General features: G+C 37.9%; 1 protein-coding gene across 1 annotated transcript in view; it reads right to left on the minus strand.

Annotated features, from left to right (window-relative positions):
- The window catches only part of LOC150087903 (hemicentin-1-like), a 1,496,027-nt gene that overhangs the window by 375,230 nt on the left and 1,105,134 nt on the right, over positions 1-15,663 (minus strand). Inside the window, exon 58 of the mRNA XM_090369959.1 lies at positions 3,641-3,992. Coding sequence (XP_090226085.1) covers positions 3,641-3,992 — 352 coding nt within the window. The remainder of the gene's footprint in view (positions 1-3,640; positions 3,993-15,663) is intronic.

The following is a 15,663-nucleotide window of genomic DNA, read 5'->3' on the forward strand; positions in this document are numbered from 1 at the left end:
CCAACAGTGTTGAGTTCATAGAAAGGATCCGCACTATATCCATCTCGCAAGATCAAGTCATGGCATCGTTCGATGTCGTATCACTCTTTACCTCCATCCCTGTGGAACTTGCCATCTCTTGCGCAAAACAACTCTTGGACAATGATGGAACCCTCAGCGACAGAACTAAGCTGACACCTGATGACATTTCCGTCGCCCTCAGACTGTGCTTAACAGGGGGTGCAATCATGTTTAATGGTTCAATCTACCAGCAGATACATGGCACAGCCATGGGTTCCCCTGTCAGCTCGGTCACAGCAAACATCGTGATGGAGGAGTTAGAGGGACGTGCGTTTACACACGCACCGGATCACATCGCCTTTTGGTGTCCCTACGTAGACGATGTGTTCGTAGTGATCCCTAGAGACTCAAGTCAGCGACTCCTAACCCACCTCAACTCACTGTCACCCTTCATAAAATTCACGGTTGAGCTGGAGTCGAACAACTCTATACCATACCTAGATACACTTGTCCGGCGCGAAGACACATGCTTGAAGACAACGGTTTATCGTAAGCCTATGTGTGCTGGCCAATTTACCAACTTCCAGTCAGCACACACACGGGGCCACCTCCTCTCAACCGCCCGAACCTTGCTAACTCGCGCCTGGACACACTCCAGCTCTGCAGATGAAAGGCACAAAGAGATCACCAGAGTCAAAGTAGACCTTACGAGGTGTGGCTACCCCATCGATGTCCTTAACAGATGTGATCTACAAGCACGCGACAACGTGACGACCAACAGCAACGCCAACAGTGACGAGTCTTCCACGAGGGCATTCATCCCATACTACCCCAACCTGTCACAGCAGATCGGTAGAATCCTAAGATCGCATGGGGTGAAGTGCATCCAACTCCCAGGCAAGAAACTGCGTTCTCTCCTTTCCAACATAAAAACACCTGTCCCCACCCTTCTACAGAGTGGTGTGGTCTATCGCATCTCTTGCCGTGACTGCACGAGCTGCTACTTTGGAGAGACTGGTCGTCGTCTCGAGAAACGCCTCTCAGAACATAAAAGGGCGATCCGTTTGGCGGATGTAGAACACTCAGCTATTGCCGAGCATGTCTGGACAACCCACCACGACATCGACCCACACCGCGATGTCGTGGTTGTAGACAAGTCCCACCATTACCTAAGGCGCACCTGGTTGGAATCGTTAAGTATAAAATGCTCGGATACCTCGTTGAACAGGAACAGTGGTTGTCAACTTAACCCCATCACAGAAGCAGTAATTCTGTCCATAGACAAACGCTGGCCACGTCACCACCATACGTCACAGCCACAAACATCAACAAACAATTAACCACGTGTCTCACGTACCATCCTGGCAGTGCATCTCTATTCTAACTGCCATTCAAAGTATTTTAATCTGATGAAGGCTGCCACCCAGCCGAAAGCTAATTCATTTATCATAATTTTAATGCTCTGTGTAACAAAAATAAGATAAATAAACCCTAGATACAGCTTTATATCATATTGAACAGCCTGATTCTGAGGTATGTACATATGTATACTTTTTTATGATTTTCCACTTTAACTTTCAATTAACCAACCAACTACTGGTTCCAATCATGCCAGATAAGAAGGCATCAACTGTATATTGATAATCAATATAATATTTCCAGATTGGAAAACAATGATTTTTTTGTAAAACGTATCAGATTTAACAGTTTCCTATGCTAATATTCAAATACCAGGAACAGACATCATTCACTGAAATAGATTAAATATCAAACCTGAAAAATAAAAAAAATAATAAAAATAAAATAAAATAAATGCAAGCCACATGTAAATTCCCCAAAATATAGCAGAATTTCACCTCCTCAGGGAACACCATCTCATAAGGAAACACAAGGCTTCAAATCCTCCCCTTCCCCCAGTTAGTTGAGTTGAGACACTGGGCAGTATATCATGACAATATTACCTTCTGAGATAAAAAAAAAAAACAACTGAATATTGAAGGAAAGCTTTGTAATAAGCTACTATATACCACAAGATATTTGAAGAAGTCTGTTAGAAGAGACCTAAGTTTTGACCTATATCCATTCTGTAATTCAGAGTTATGGATACTAGTAGCCCACTAAAGGTTGTAAGCTTTAAGAGCCATCCAGGGTATTTTAAGGGAACTATTTTGATTAGGACATCTCTGGACTGGAAGTATTTCAAAATTTTTATTGATCCTGTAATATCAGGCCTTAAATGTGGTTATCCCACATAAAAACAATTAAAACTTCTAAAAATAAATGAGTCTCTAATTTTCGAAAAAATTCATTCCTTTATATTTTTAGGAATTTATGTTTGGTTTGCATTTCTTCAAATTTTGAAGATGCCAATATTACTTGACATCTACAAATAATACTGGTTTTTGCACTGATCAAGTAACTGCCATGCAAGGCAGACAAAAATGTCTCAGCAGTTTCTCAGAATATATATATATATATATATATATATATATATATATATATATATTCTGAGAAACTGCTGAGACATTTTTGTCTCAGCAAAACAAATATCCTAAAAACTTGCAAAACAAATATCCTAAAAACAAATATCCTAAAAACAAATATCCTAAAAACTTTGAAAAACAAATATCCTAAAAACTTGCAAAACATTTCTGTTTTGCAAGTTTCCCTTGCCAGTTACTTAGAAAGCACTTAATTAGTTCCAATTTTAATGTTCCAATATTAAATTGGGGGAAAAAATAAAACAAAACAAGTGCAAGCTAAATGCAAAGTCCTCAGAATATGGCAGAATTTTATCTTCTGGAGCTAGGCCCAATAAGAAGTGGAGGGATTAGGGGGCTAGAGATCCTGCATTTCTTCAAGGGGGCCTGACTCAGACCTTAATATTACATTTTTAAGTATTTAAATAATTGGAAAAAATCCCAAACTTAAAATAAAGATGTTATTTTATTAATTTTTATCTGACTGATTTATTATATGTTAAATAAATTTCATTATTTAACATATAAATTTCATTTCTCATTTCTTTTTAATCTTCACACCATATGCACACAAAAACACATGCGGCCATCATGCACTTTCCAACGGGTGTCTGCATTACACATACAAACACGAGGGGGTGCTGTCGTGCACTTTGCATCGGGGCCACACTAGCTCTCGATACACCTGTCTAGGACACCATCTCATCAGGAATTCCAAGATTTTGACTCTATCTACAACTTTATGCCATGAACACAGACGTTTAAATTTTGAACAATCAGCATATCCTGAAAATCCATTTTACTGGAATGGCAAGATCTGTTGACTTTAATGAAAAACTGATGATTTCAAATAACATTTTGCACTTTCCAGCTCAAGAAAGAACAAATATTCTAACCAGTGAACATAATTGTAAGCAAATATAAGGCAGCATTAAACAGAGTTACTCTACAACTTGTCGTGTTTTATTAAAATAAAACTATCACCACCTAAAGGAACATTGGGAGTATTCCTTTTTCCCTCTATTACCACAAATATCAATGCTTCATTGTCTTAATATCAAATCTAATAAAGCAATGGAGCTATCGGTTATTAAGGATAATTCTGTGAAATAAGAGACCAACATATAAACATAATATTCAACAGCACGGCAGCTACCTACCTCTGACATGAACCACAGCATTAGAAATTATATAGCCAAGAGAATTGTTTGCTGTGCAGGAATAAAGTCCTTCATCAGAAAGTTGAATGGCAATAATTTTCAAAGTATTATTAGCAAGAACCATCGATCGTTTCTGAAGTACTAATGGATGTTGATTTTTGCTCCATCCAACAACTGGTTCTGGTTCACCAGTAGCTTTACAGTCTAATGCCAATGAATCGCCAAGATCAATAGTTACGTTTCGTGGTTCCACAATAAAGGAAGGCTTGCTTCGAATTATCAGCATAGCTGTCCCTTCTGCAGCCCCAAAATCATTACTAGCTATACACTTGTACTGTCCTGAATCTTCATTCTATAATAAATAAATGTAAATTAATATATAAAAAAGACTTGTATATGTATGTAATTTGATTATCTTTTTATTTTTACAAAAGAACACAGTTAAAGCCCATAAGAAACAATGAAGACAAACAATATCAAAAATGCATAATTAATCATGTAATGAAACTGCATAATTAACTATGTATTTTCATTATATTATCTCATAATTTTCTGCAGTCATTTTTCTAATTTAAACTTACTTTTTATGTATGAATATAGGAAAGCTTTTTTCATTTCAGCAATGAATTGTCCTTGATAAAAGAGTCCTTCATAAACAATTCTAATGCAGGATCAATCATCTTAACAGGAATGGAATTATATGGAAATCACAGCATGGACTTGCTGAGGGGGTGAAGGATCCTGTCTGACGAATCTCATTAACAATTATGATGAAGTAACAGAGGAAATGGAAGCAAACATATGGGAGTTCTGTCCAACAATCACTCACTCGCTCTCTGGCTGAAAGCAAATTTTCTCACATCTAACCTAGAACCTTCCTTTTTCAATTTAAATTTATGTCCTCTTATGTGTCATCTAAGCAACAGTAAGGATGCCATCCAATTTAATTTATTCAATCCATTTAATGCCTTAAACACCTCAATCAGTTCTTCCCCCACAAGTGCCTAGTTTCCAGACACTGCAATTTGCAGAATCCCAGGGCTCACATCTGGTGAGTATGGGCTTGGCACACACAGGGTTCTGAGCTGAATATCATTATTCCTTCTCTTCCTTGATGATTCCCTTCTACTTCTGACTCTGTTCTTCTCTCTCTCTCTCTCTCTCAGGGTAACTCAGGATTTTTTTTTTTTTTTTTTTGGCTGGTGCAGCAAAAGCCTCAGGCTTCCTTACCCTATATGGCTAATAATAATAATAATAACAATAATAACATATCAATTAAGTAGCACCATAGTGAGACTTAGGGGTAATCATATAGCCTGATATAAAATTCTCTGAGTAGTGCAGACAGGCTGTAAGAACAGATCATGATGTTCTGTCAGTGATAAACAGAACTTTGCCAGTAAGAACAAGGCAGTAATTATTATATCAATCTATAAGGCAATGGTTAGCCTGCATCATGACCGTTGAATACAGGTCTGGAAGATTCATTTTAAGAAAAATGTGGATCTCTTGAAATGAGTGCAAAGAAGAGCAACCAGAATAGTCAAGAACACAAAAGGGTATTCTCACCACAAAAGACTTATAAGGAGAACTGATTGAAGTATTTAAAGCTTTAAATGGATTGAGTAAACTTAAGGATGATGGTATTCTTACTCTTTCTCAGACAATACACACAAGGAAAACATAACTGAAAACGGATGACTGCAGGATAAATGTGCTCAAATTTGCTTTCCATTTGTTTCAAAAATCAGAAACTAACTGATTTTTGGAACAAACTATCATCTGAAATTGTGAAAAGTGAGTGGTTTTGATAAATTTAAGGAAAAATTAGATATATTATTAGCTGGGATGGACAGATGACGTGGGCAGTGTTTTTTTTTTTTTTTTTGGCTGATGCTGTACAACCTTGCTTCCTTGCATCATTTGCTGTAAGTACTGCTAACAATAAAAATAATAATAAATGAAAGTGAATTTTTTTTAATAATGATGGATTGCTCACGGATCAGCTTTATACATATAATAGCAAATAGCTGGATTATTACATATTGAAAGACCAGCTACTTGTATTTTATGAAATGGATGAGAAAATAATAATAATATCCATCATTTTCAGAATTAAATTTTATAGTACACACCACAACTAAGTACAATAGACTCTCGATTTTCCAGGATAGATGGTAAAAAAATATTCCTGGATAATCGATTTCCCAGTTAATCCAAAAATACAGCAAGTTCCCAATGTACATTCCAGGACTTCTTATGTAAGTCGAGTTTTACGTAACTCGGGAATGACTAATAAAATATTGCTACTATATCCTTGATGAGGAGCAAGAAAAACACTGACAGGGAGAAAATTGAGTATACTGAGTTATGCAAAGCCATTAGAAAGAGACTCAGAGAGGACATAAGAAGATTTAACACAAGAAAAGTAGAACAAGCATTAAGGGAAAACAAAGGTTGAAATCAGCAGCCATGAGCAGTAATACACAAAGACAAATGATACTGAAACTGAAGAATAGCAATGGTGTACTTATAAACAGCAGAGAAGGCATAATTCAAATAGCAGAAGACTACTATAGAGAATTATACAAGGAGCGAGGGAATGATACCAGCAGTGGGGAAGATGGATTGCAAAGTAGCAACACATACGACATACCCGATATTCTTCCTGATGAGGTAGAACATGCATTGAATAAAATGAAGAATCGGAAAGCCCCGGGGGAAGATGAAGTTACTGTAGAGTTGTTAAAATTGGGAGGAAGAGACATAACACAAAAACTGGCAAGGCTCTTCACAAAGTGCATTAGAAAAGGTGTGACGCCTAAGCAGTGGAATAATGCAATCATAGTTTTGCTGCATAAAAAAAGGAGATAAATCAGAAATTGGAAATTATAGACCAATTAGCTTGTTATCCCATATCTACAAGTTGTTCACAAGAGTCATTACTAACAGATTAGAAAGAATACTTGATGAGAATCAACCGAAAGAGCAAGCTGGCTTTAGGACAGGATTCTCAACTATGGATCACCTTCACGTAATATCACAGCTAATGGAGAAAGCAAATGAATATAAAACACCATTATGCCTGGCATTTGTGGATTATGAAAAGGCATTTGACTCCATACAGCATAAGGCAATGTTTGGGGCACTGGAAAGACAAGGCATAGATACTCCATATATTATGATTTTGAAGAAAATATATGAGAGTGCTACATCCTTTATTAGACTAGACAAAGACAGTAGGAAATTTAAAATCGAGAAAGGAGTTCGACAAGGAGACACAATATCTCCGAAGCTGTTTACTGCTGCCCTTGAGGAAGCTTTCAGAAGATTAGACTGGTCGCAGAAAGGAGTCAATGTGAATGGAGAGTACCTAAACCATTTACGATTTGCAGATGACATTGTGGTCATAAGCCACGATCCCAAAGAATTAGAGGAAAATCTTAATCAGTTATGCACAGTTAGTAAGGATTTTGGACTAAAGATGAATATGGCTAAAACAAAAGTAATGATGAACAAGTATGCCACGGAAAGGGAAATAATGATTGAAGGAGCAGTAATTGAAAAGGTGGAGTCATATACTTATCTGGGGCAAGTTATTAGCTGTAATAATGATAAATGGCTGGAAGTCAAGAGAAGAATAAATTTTGGATGGATAGCATTCAGGAAATATAGTCACATACTGCAGAGCAATATCCCAGTTTGTCTGAAACGTAAAATAATGAATCAATGTATACTCCCCACCATGACTTATGGAAGTGAAACTTGGGCACTCACCAAAAGAATGGAAGAGAAGCTAAGAACTACACAGCGAAGAATGGAACGAATTATATTGGGAATCAGACTGTTAGATAAGAAGAGAAACACATGGATTAGGCGGCAAACTCAAGTAAAGGACATTCTTATCAAAACTAAAGAACTAAAATGGTCTTGGCAGGACACATAGCTAGAAGACATGATGACAGATGGCCTAAGAAAATAACAGAATGGTACCCAAGAGGAGCTAGAAGAAAACCTGGAAGACAAAGGCAGAGATGGATAGATGAAATTCATGAGTTTTTGAGTAGTAAATGGATGGCCAGTGCTCAAAACAGAAGGAACTGGAAAGTTGCTGGAGAGGCCTTCATCCTGCAGTGGATTGAAAATGGCTGATGATGATGATGCAAAAATTACAAAAACCTCATAATATGCTCAGAAGAATGAAGAAAAATAGTTATATATTTTTCAATTAATTAGTTATATATTTTTTTATATATTAGTTATAAATATAGAAAAATACTTATATATTTTTAATTAGTTCAAATAAGAACAATCCGGGGACAGCGGTGAAGTAGCTGGAGTGGCACATAAGAAAAGAAAACATAAAAGGAAGAAAAAATGCGTTATTGTACTGTAAAAACTGGTATATATTTCATAGTCTTGGTTATTATAGTTGACCTTTATTGGTACTGACCGCTTCTCGTATTCTGTCTTTCTCCTTTATTGTATTCACCATTGCCATTGACAAATCTGAATTCTGGGCGATAATTGTTAATGTTTGGCCATTCTCATATATCATTATTTTAATTTTCTGATCCAACTCAATCGCTTTCCTTTTCTTGATAGATTTACTAGTACTGCTGTCACTTATTCTCTTAGTCGGCAACATGATAACAGTCAAAATTAAACTTTCTGAAAAGAACTTCACAGGGTTTAAGGCAAAAACTCATTATTATTATTATTATTATTATTATTATTATTATTCTCCCTGATTGGGGGTTCCAACTTGTGAGGGTATTGCTACGAAGTACACAGGGTGGTTGTTGTTATGTCTGGTGTTACTGTTGGTCGAGGAACTCTCTAACTATCCTACAGGTGTTCAGGATTGCGACTGGAGTTCCTTGTAGGTGTTCGCTGGAAGACCTATTGCTGTTAGGCTGTTATGTAGGGCCTTTGGCACTATACCTGTGGTTGACACGATGATCAGGATGGTCATTACTTGTTGCATATGCTACATCTCTTTGATCTCCTGTCTTAGGTTAGTGTACTCCTTGATTTTTTCCCCATGGGTTTTCTGCAGGTTGCCAGTGTTGGGTACTGCTATGTCAATCAGACAGGTAGCCTTTTCCATCTTGTCCACAAGGGTTATGTCCGGTCTGTTGTGTGGGATTGTCCTATCCATATGGCATGGTCCCAGTACAGCTTGTGAGTTGTGGTCTCTAGTACTGCCTGGGGATCATACTTGTAGTACGGTACACTTTCTTTAGGTGCCTCCGTAGCCAGGTCGGAAGAAGCAGCAGTGTGTAGCACATGCTTCTTGATTAGACCGGGGTTCGAGCCTGTCACCACCAAATACGGAGGATGCGGAAAGGTCAGGGAATGACCACCGCATATCCCCGGAGCAATATGACCTTAGTTGCTAATGCTCCTAAAATCCAAATAACTAACTAACACTTTCTTTGATCAACTGCTATTTCCTTACTAGCTTCTGATGTATTATCCTGGCTACCTGGTTGTGTCTATGCTTCCATTATTGCATATGAAAAGATTCAGGGGATGGCAGCTGTAGAGAGGGTATTCCCTAGATGCTATAATGGCCTCGAACCTGCAGGCAGAAGATTATGGAGAAATTCTCCAGACATGGAAAGAGCACACCGTGAGTGGTACCATTATGGCTACTTCGACTGACAGCAGTAGTTTTCAGTTTTATTATTATTAGCCATATAGTGCAAGGAAGCCTGAGGCTTATGGTGCACCAGCTAAAAAAAATTTTTTGAGTTACGAGCTCACATTTTACTAAAGCTCGTTTCTGGAGGTCACTGCCATAAAACAATAAAAACAATTTGCACTTTCTGGATTACTAGGCTTTTCTGTTAGTGCATCTCATCATAAACACGTAGTAAACTCGATCTTATTGCATTTGTGATAATACCAATAGCCAGAATTCTGTGGGTTTTTAAGTTATTATAGTGAAATGTGTTTGTCCCCTTCACTGAAATCTTCAGTCATATAAAAAACGTAACGTAAGTCCCAACTACGTAAATCAGGGACTTACTGTATCGAAAAATGTTCAGCAACCTACGTAAAAGTATGGCGATAGATAAAACAACGAAAAAAATTACCACATACTACTCATATGTCCAATACGATGCTTCCCTTTATTTTTTACAATGTCAATTTTAAATCATTAAATTTAAAATCGACCTTTTATTTAGCTTCCCTTTATCTTTTTAAAATGATGCGTATGGTTTGGTCACCAACATTACAATGGTTCTTTAGAGATTCAACGGGTGCACCGTTTTCAAACTTTTGAATAATTTCAAGTTTTTGTTTAATTCTCTTGCATTTGCTCATCATTTTTGCAATTTCTAAATAAAAAAAAAAAAAAAAAAAATAGTTACTATAAAAAAAAATTCCGACATTGCTGACATAAATAACGAAACAAAATTTCCTTTTGCGGTGCGACAGAACACAACAATCGACATGACACACTAAAACAAACTAAACATTTCTTCTCTCTCTCTCTTTTTTTTTTTTAGTGACGGGGGTTGCAAGATAATAGGCATTATAATCTCCTAATTACGACTTATAATGCTGCTTCTTGTTGCTCATTTATGACTTGCAAAACATCTGTTTATATCTATTCTAGTTATTACTTGAATTTGATGATTTCAGGTTGATTTTTTTTTTTTTTTTTTTTTAATTTCAAGTCTTGAAGTGTCCCGGTTAATCTGCTTCCCAGTAAATCAAGAGTCTGCTGTAATTATAATTCCTAATGTGTGTCCCCTCCTTTTTAGTCTTCTCTCTTTTTACCAATAAGAACTACAACACAGTCAAACCTACAGAGTTCAGCAACTATGGGTCCTGACCTTTGTTTGGATCTTGGAATTAGTATTAATATTAACAGTAGTAAATAATGCAACGAAGAAAACTTATACAGCATCAGCAAAAAAAAAAAAAAACACATTACCCAACTCATCTGTACATTGCCTCAAATAATTTACTAATATTTCTTACATTTATTCAAAATATCAACCTCCACAAAACCAGATAGTAAGTGAAAAAAAGGCCTACATACCCAGGATTCATGCTAAAAGTAAACAGGTTGTAGTTAAAATTCCATTTAATAAACTAGGTTAGGAACCAAAAACAAAAGTAATAAGCACAAAAGCTTTCGAATGGAGGACACCCTTCTTCAGTTGTGACTGTTATTGTAAAAATACAGAATATCATGTGCATGTCATGGTGGTCATGCATGGTGAAAACTGTGTGCTATAGGTGCTTGCAACAATTAGCTAGCTGACGTGGAGGCTTGCTGTTGTAGCTGCAATGCTTGGGAATGCTCTGAGCGCCAACATTTGTCAGCTAGGAGGATGGTTGCCTCAGTGATGGGGTTGATGCAACATCCTCTGTTCCAGTTAAAAGAACCACTACAATATGAGATATGGAGAAATTCCAACCAGACACGTCAATGGCAGTGGCAGCATTGGTCAATAATCTTGACATCGCGGCATGGATTGATGTCGTGCTGGTTAGACCAGAAGTGCTCAGCAATCGCTGAGTGATACACTTCTGCCAAATGGATAACTTTCTCATGCTCAGAGACCCAATTACCGAGTCTTTTGCCGGTTTCCCCAATGTAGCAGCCAGTGCAATCGTGGCATGAAATACGGTACACTAATCCACTCTGCAGTAGGGGGGGAACTGATGTTTTAACCCTCAAAATGAGGGACCACAACTTTCTCCCTGGAAGTTATAAACACTATCCCATGAGCCTGTAAGACCCTAAAACAGTGCTTTTTAACCTTTTTTTAATAATGGCACCACTAAGTAATTTATTTTATTTTGCGGCACCTCTACTCAATTTTCTGCCTGTTAGATCTGTGTGTGTGTGTGTGTGTGTGTGTGTGTGTGTGTGTGTGTGTGTGTGTGTGTGTGTGTGTGTGTGTGTGTGTGTGTGTGTTATATGATAGTTATTACAAAAAATTATTTTTCATAATACAAATTATATATATACAGTATATAATAATTTTATTCTTTATATAGAGGTACTTAACTAAACATCAATTACAGATCACCACAAAATTAAAAAGATACTGTACACCTTTTTATAATGAAATAAACATATAAATTTTAAAAATAATAATAAGTTTAAGTAACTTAAACCAAAATTGCGTGGCACCCCTGAAATGTTGTTGTGGCACCCTGGTTGAAAACCACTGTCCTAGAAATCTGGGTCTTACAGGCTCATGGGATATGAGCCTGTAAGACCCAAATTACAATTAGGTGATACAGAATAGCATTAGGTTAACGTAAAACTAGATAGTGAAAAATGTAGACTTTATTAGAAATCTGTTAGATTACTATAGTATTAATAATTAATCAGTAAAATTTATTAATATTATTAAAGTTCATTGTTAATTAAATTATACTTAACAGAATCATGGTAAACGGAATCATGACCTAAAGCAGCGCTCACAGAATAGCCAGAGTGCTGTGGCTCACGGGAGAACTGAAGGGGGTGATTCTCCAATGCATCACAGTCTAAAACAATGTGCAAAATGTGAAATGTTTGCAGACCTGTCTAGAACAGGACATGATCTAGCCAAGGAGGATGTCTTTGTGTGTGTTAAGTGCTAGAGTAAATTAGGCATTAACTCAGCGTTAAAAAATATTAGGCATTAATTCAGTGTTCTGATGGGTGTCTATGAGAGTTTGAGGTGTAGGGTAGATCCCCTCAAAGAAATTAATATGAGGGGCCCCCATCTAGCTCTCAGCTGACCAACTGAAGGCCAGAGCTCACTCCTGTGCATCAGGCAACACAGAAGCAATCTCCAAGGCAGAATGCGCTGGTCCCACAGGAACTAGTTATTGTCGGTGACTCTATTGTCAGGGAGATGGGAAATATATCATGCAACAAGGATAGGTGGAAAAGGACCAGAGTATGTCTGCCAGGGGCAAAAGATGATGACGTTGTAGGGCAGATATCATCTTTTAAGTGCACAAAAGGTGATACTGTTGTACATGTTGGTACTAATGACATTAAGAGTAAGAGATCTGCAGATTTACATAACAAGTACAGGTCAATGCCCGAAAAAAAATTGCCAATGTTAGGGTAAATTTAAAAGTGTCTGCAATTCTGCCCAGACACGATAGGAGGGAATATATGATGAGAGCCTTGTCAATCAATTTGGCCCCCAAGATGGCCCAGTGGTTAAGACACCGGACTACCGGCCTGATGCACCCGGGTTTGAATCCCACCTTGGTGGAAGCGAATACGGCTTATTATGCTGGGAGACCAATATTATAATAATAATATTATTAAATGATGATAAAAAAAAAAAAAAAAACATTGCGAAAGTTACCCATTGGACTTACATTCCCCAAGGTTGGAGTGATGGCTGAGGTAGATAGTGGCGCCATACGTTGTCACTCGTGAGAACTAAAAATAAATAAAATAAACCACTGGACATAAGCCAAAGCTAAACAAGTCCACCTCCATTGATGGATGATGTCGCAGAGAATATTCTTAATACTGCATCGAGTGTAGTGCAGGATAAAGTCACTCGTGTTCAGGCTTTAGGCAGAGGGGTCGGTTCGAACAGTTGGAGACAGTCTCTCGAGCAAGACAGTGGAGCAAGTGGTGCTGTCCTCCCTAAGGCTACCACAAGAGAAGGGCAAGACCATCCAGCCCCACCAACTGGAAGTGCTTCCTGCGCAACTGCACTACTGCCTACCCAGGAAGGAAGAAAACGCCAACGAATGAAGTGAAGCATTGAAATGAATTTTTTTTTTTTTTTTATGTGAACCCCAAACACGAGAGGTATTAGAACCTATAGTACTTAGTACGGTGCTTGGGTTGGAGGTTGAGAACACGAAAGAAGATATTTGTTGACATTGGACTTGAACTTCTGTAGATTGTAATTTTCAGGAAATACGTATGAAGGAAGGTTGTTCCAGAAAACGGAAGTTGAATGAATAAATGAGGAAGATGAAAAATTGGTTCTGTGGGTTTGAAGTTGGACAGTAAATGGATGTTGGCTGGCGGCGGCACATGTTCGGACTGTTTTGAAAGAGAGAGCGGGAATTATAGAAGCCAATTCAGAAGAACAGTGCCCATGGAAGTATCTGTAAAAGAGGCATGCAGCAGAAACAGTACGTCTATGAGAAAGCGAGTGGAGAGACTCTGTTAGAGATGAATCATTAATTAACCTAACTGCCCTCTTCTGAATGGAATCAAGAAGCCTGAGAGACGTTTTGGGGGCACCACCCCAGATGTGGGAACAATATTCCATGGCAGGGTGGATTTGCAATTTATACAGAGCAAGGAGCTGTTTGGAAGAAAAGTAATGCCGAGAGCGAAAGAAAAAACCAAGTTTTTTAGATGCAGAGGAAGCAATATTTGTAATGTGCTTGTGCCAAGAGAGATCAGAAGTCAGGATAATCCCCAAAAGAGATATATCATTTTCCTAGAAATCGGAGTGTCACTAAAGATAAGCATAGAAGCAGAAGAATCCTTTTTGCGAGATATAAGACAAGACTGAGTTTTAGAAAGGTTGAAATCAACTAAGTTGTCTTTGCCCCACTGGAGAATTACCTAAAGATCGGCATTAAAGGAATTGGTAGCAGATTTTCGAGAAGTTGAAGCTGAGTGAGTAGGACAAGGTTTCTCAAAATGGAAAGTGAAATGCAATGTGCTATCATCGGCAAAACTATGGATAGGATTTCCAGTCAATGGAAGAAGGTCATTAATATACAAGAGGAAAAGAGTGGGGGAAAGAACTGAACCTTGGGGGACACCGGCATGAGTGGAGAAGTTAGAAGACAGACAGCCATCTACCATCGTCCTCAGTGAGCGATCAGAGAGAAAACTGGATAACCAATTGCTAAAAACAGTTAGCAAACCAAAAGATGGAAGCTTGTTTAGGAGACCTTTATGCCAAACACGATCGAAAGCCTTTGAGATGTCAAGTGCAACTAATTGTGTTTCACCGAACCTTTCCATTGAATTAGTCCATAAATGGGTAACATAAGCCAGAATATCACCAGTGGATCGACACTGACGGAATCCATACTGGCGATTGTTGATCAGATAGAAGGTTTCTAGGTAGTTTAAGAGTTGGCGGTTGATTGATTTCTCCATTACTTTAGAAAGAGTAGAAGTAACTGAAATGGGACGATAATTGGATGGGAGGGATTTGTCACCCTTTTTAGGAACTGGCTGGATATGAGCAAATTTCCAAGCAGAAGAAAAAACACCTTTGGAATAAGAAAGTGAAAAAAAGGGGGAAAAGGATTAAAAGTTTGTTCAGGAGCACAGGTTTTGAGAACAAGTGGAGAAATACCATCAGGACCTGGAGCTTTCTTAGTATCAAGATTCAGCAAAATCCTTCTTATATCCTTTTGACGGAAGACCACAGGAGGCATTGAATGGAGCATGATGGGACTGGTGTTTTACCAAGATCATTAATATATGAGCTGGAAGAAAAATGGGATGCTAGCAGGTCAGCTTTATCCTTGGCTGAAGTGACAACAGAACCATCTAGTTTGGACAGAGGTGGGAGCAGAGATGGGCGAAAGTTGTGTCCAATAGCTTTGGCAAGAGACCAGAATGCTCGGCTACCATTAGGACAAGAAGCAAGTTTTCTACTGTTAGCCTGTTCAAACTCTAGTCTTGACTGATTAATAACTGCTTTACAATTGTTGCGAGCTTTGGTGTAGGCAGAAAATGAAACTGAAGAAAGGAAACAAGCTAATTACGAAATGCAACATTCTTCTCTTGAATAGCCTTAGCACATTTATTGGAAAACCAAGGTTTAGATAAAGGACGAGATTTTTAATTGGAGTGTGGGATAAAGGATTCCATTCCTGCAAGAATAATTTCACTGACACAATCTGAGCAAACGTTGACATCAGAAGTTTTGAAACAGTAATCCGACCAAGGAAAAGAAGAAAAGAAGTCTCGCAGATCATCCCATTTTGCATTCTTGTAATGCCAAACAACATGAGGTTGGGAATAGCCATGAGATAAAGGTTCCATTGGA

Source organism: Mastigoproctus giganteus, chromosome 3, assembly GCF_048544385.1.
Source record: "Mastigoproctus giganteus isolate SK-2022 chromosome 3, ASM4854438v1, whole genome shotgun sequence".
NCBI lineage: Eukaryota > Metazoa > Arthropoda > Arachnida > Uropygi > Thelyphonidae > Mastigoproctus > Mastigoproctus giganteus.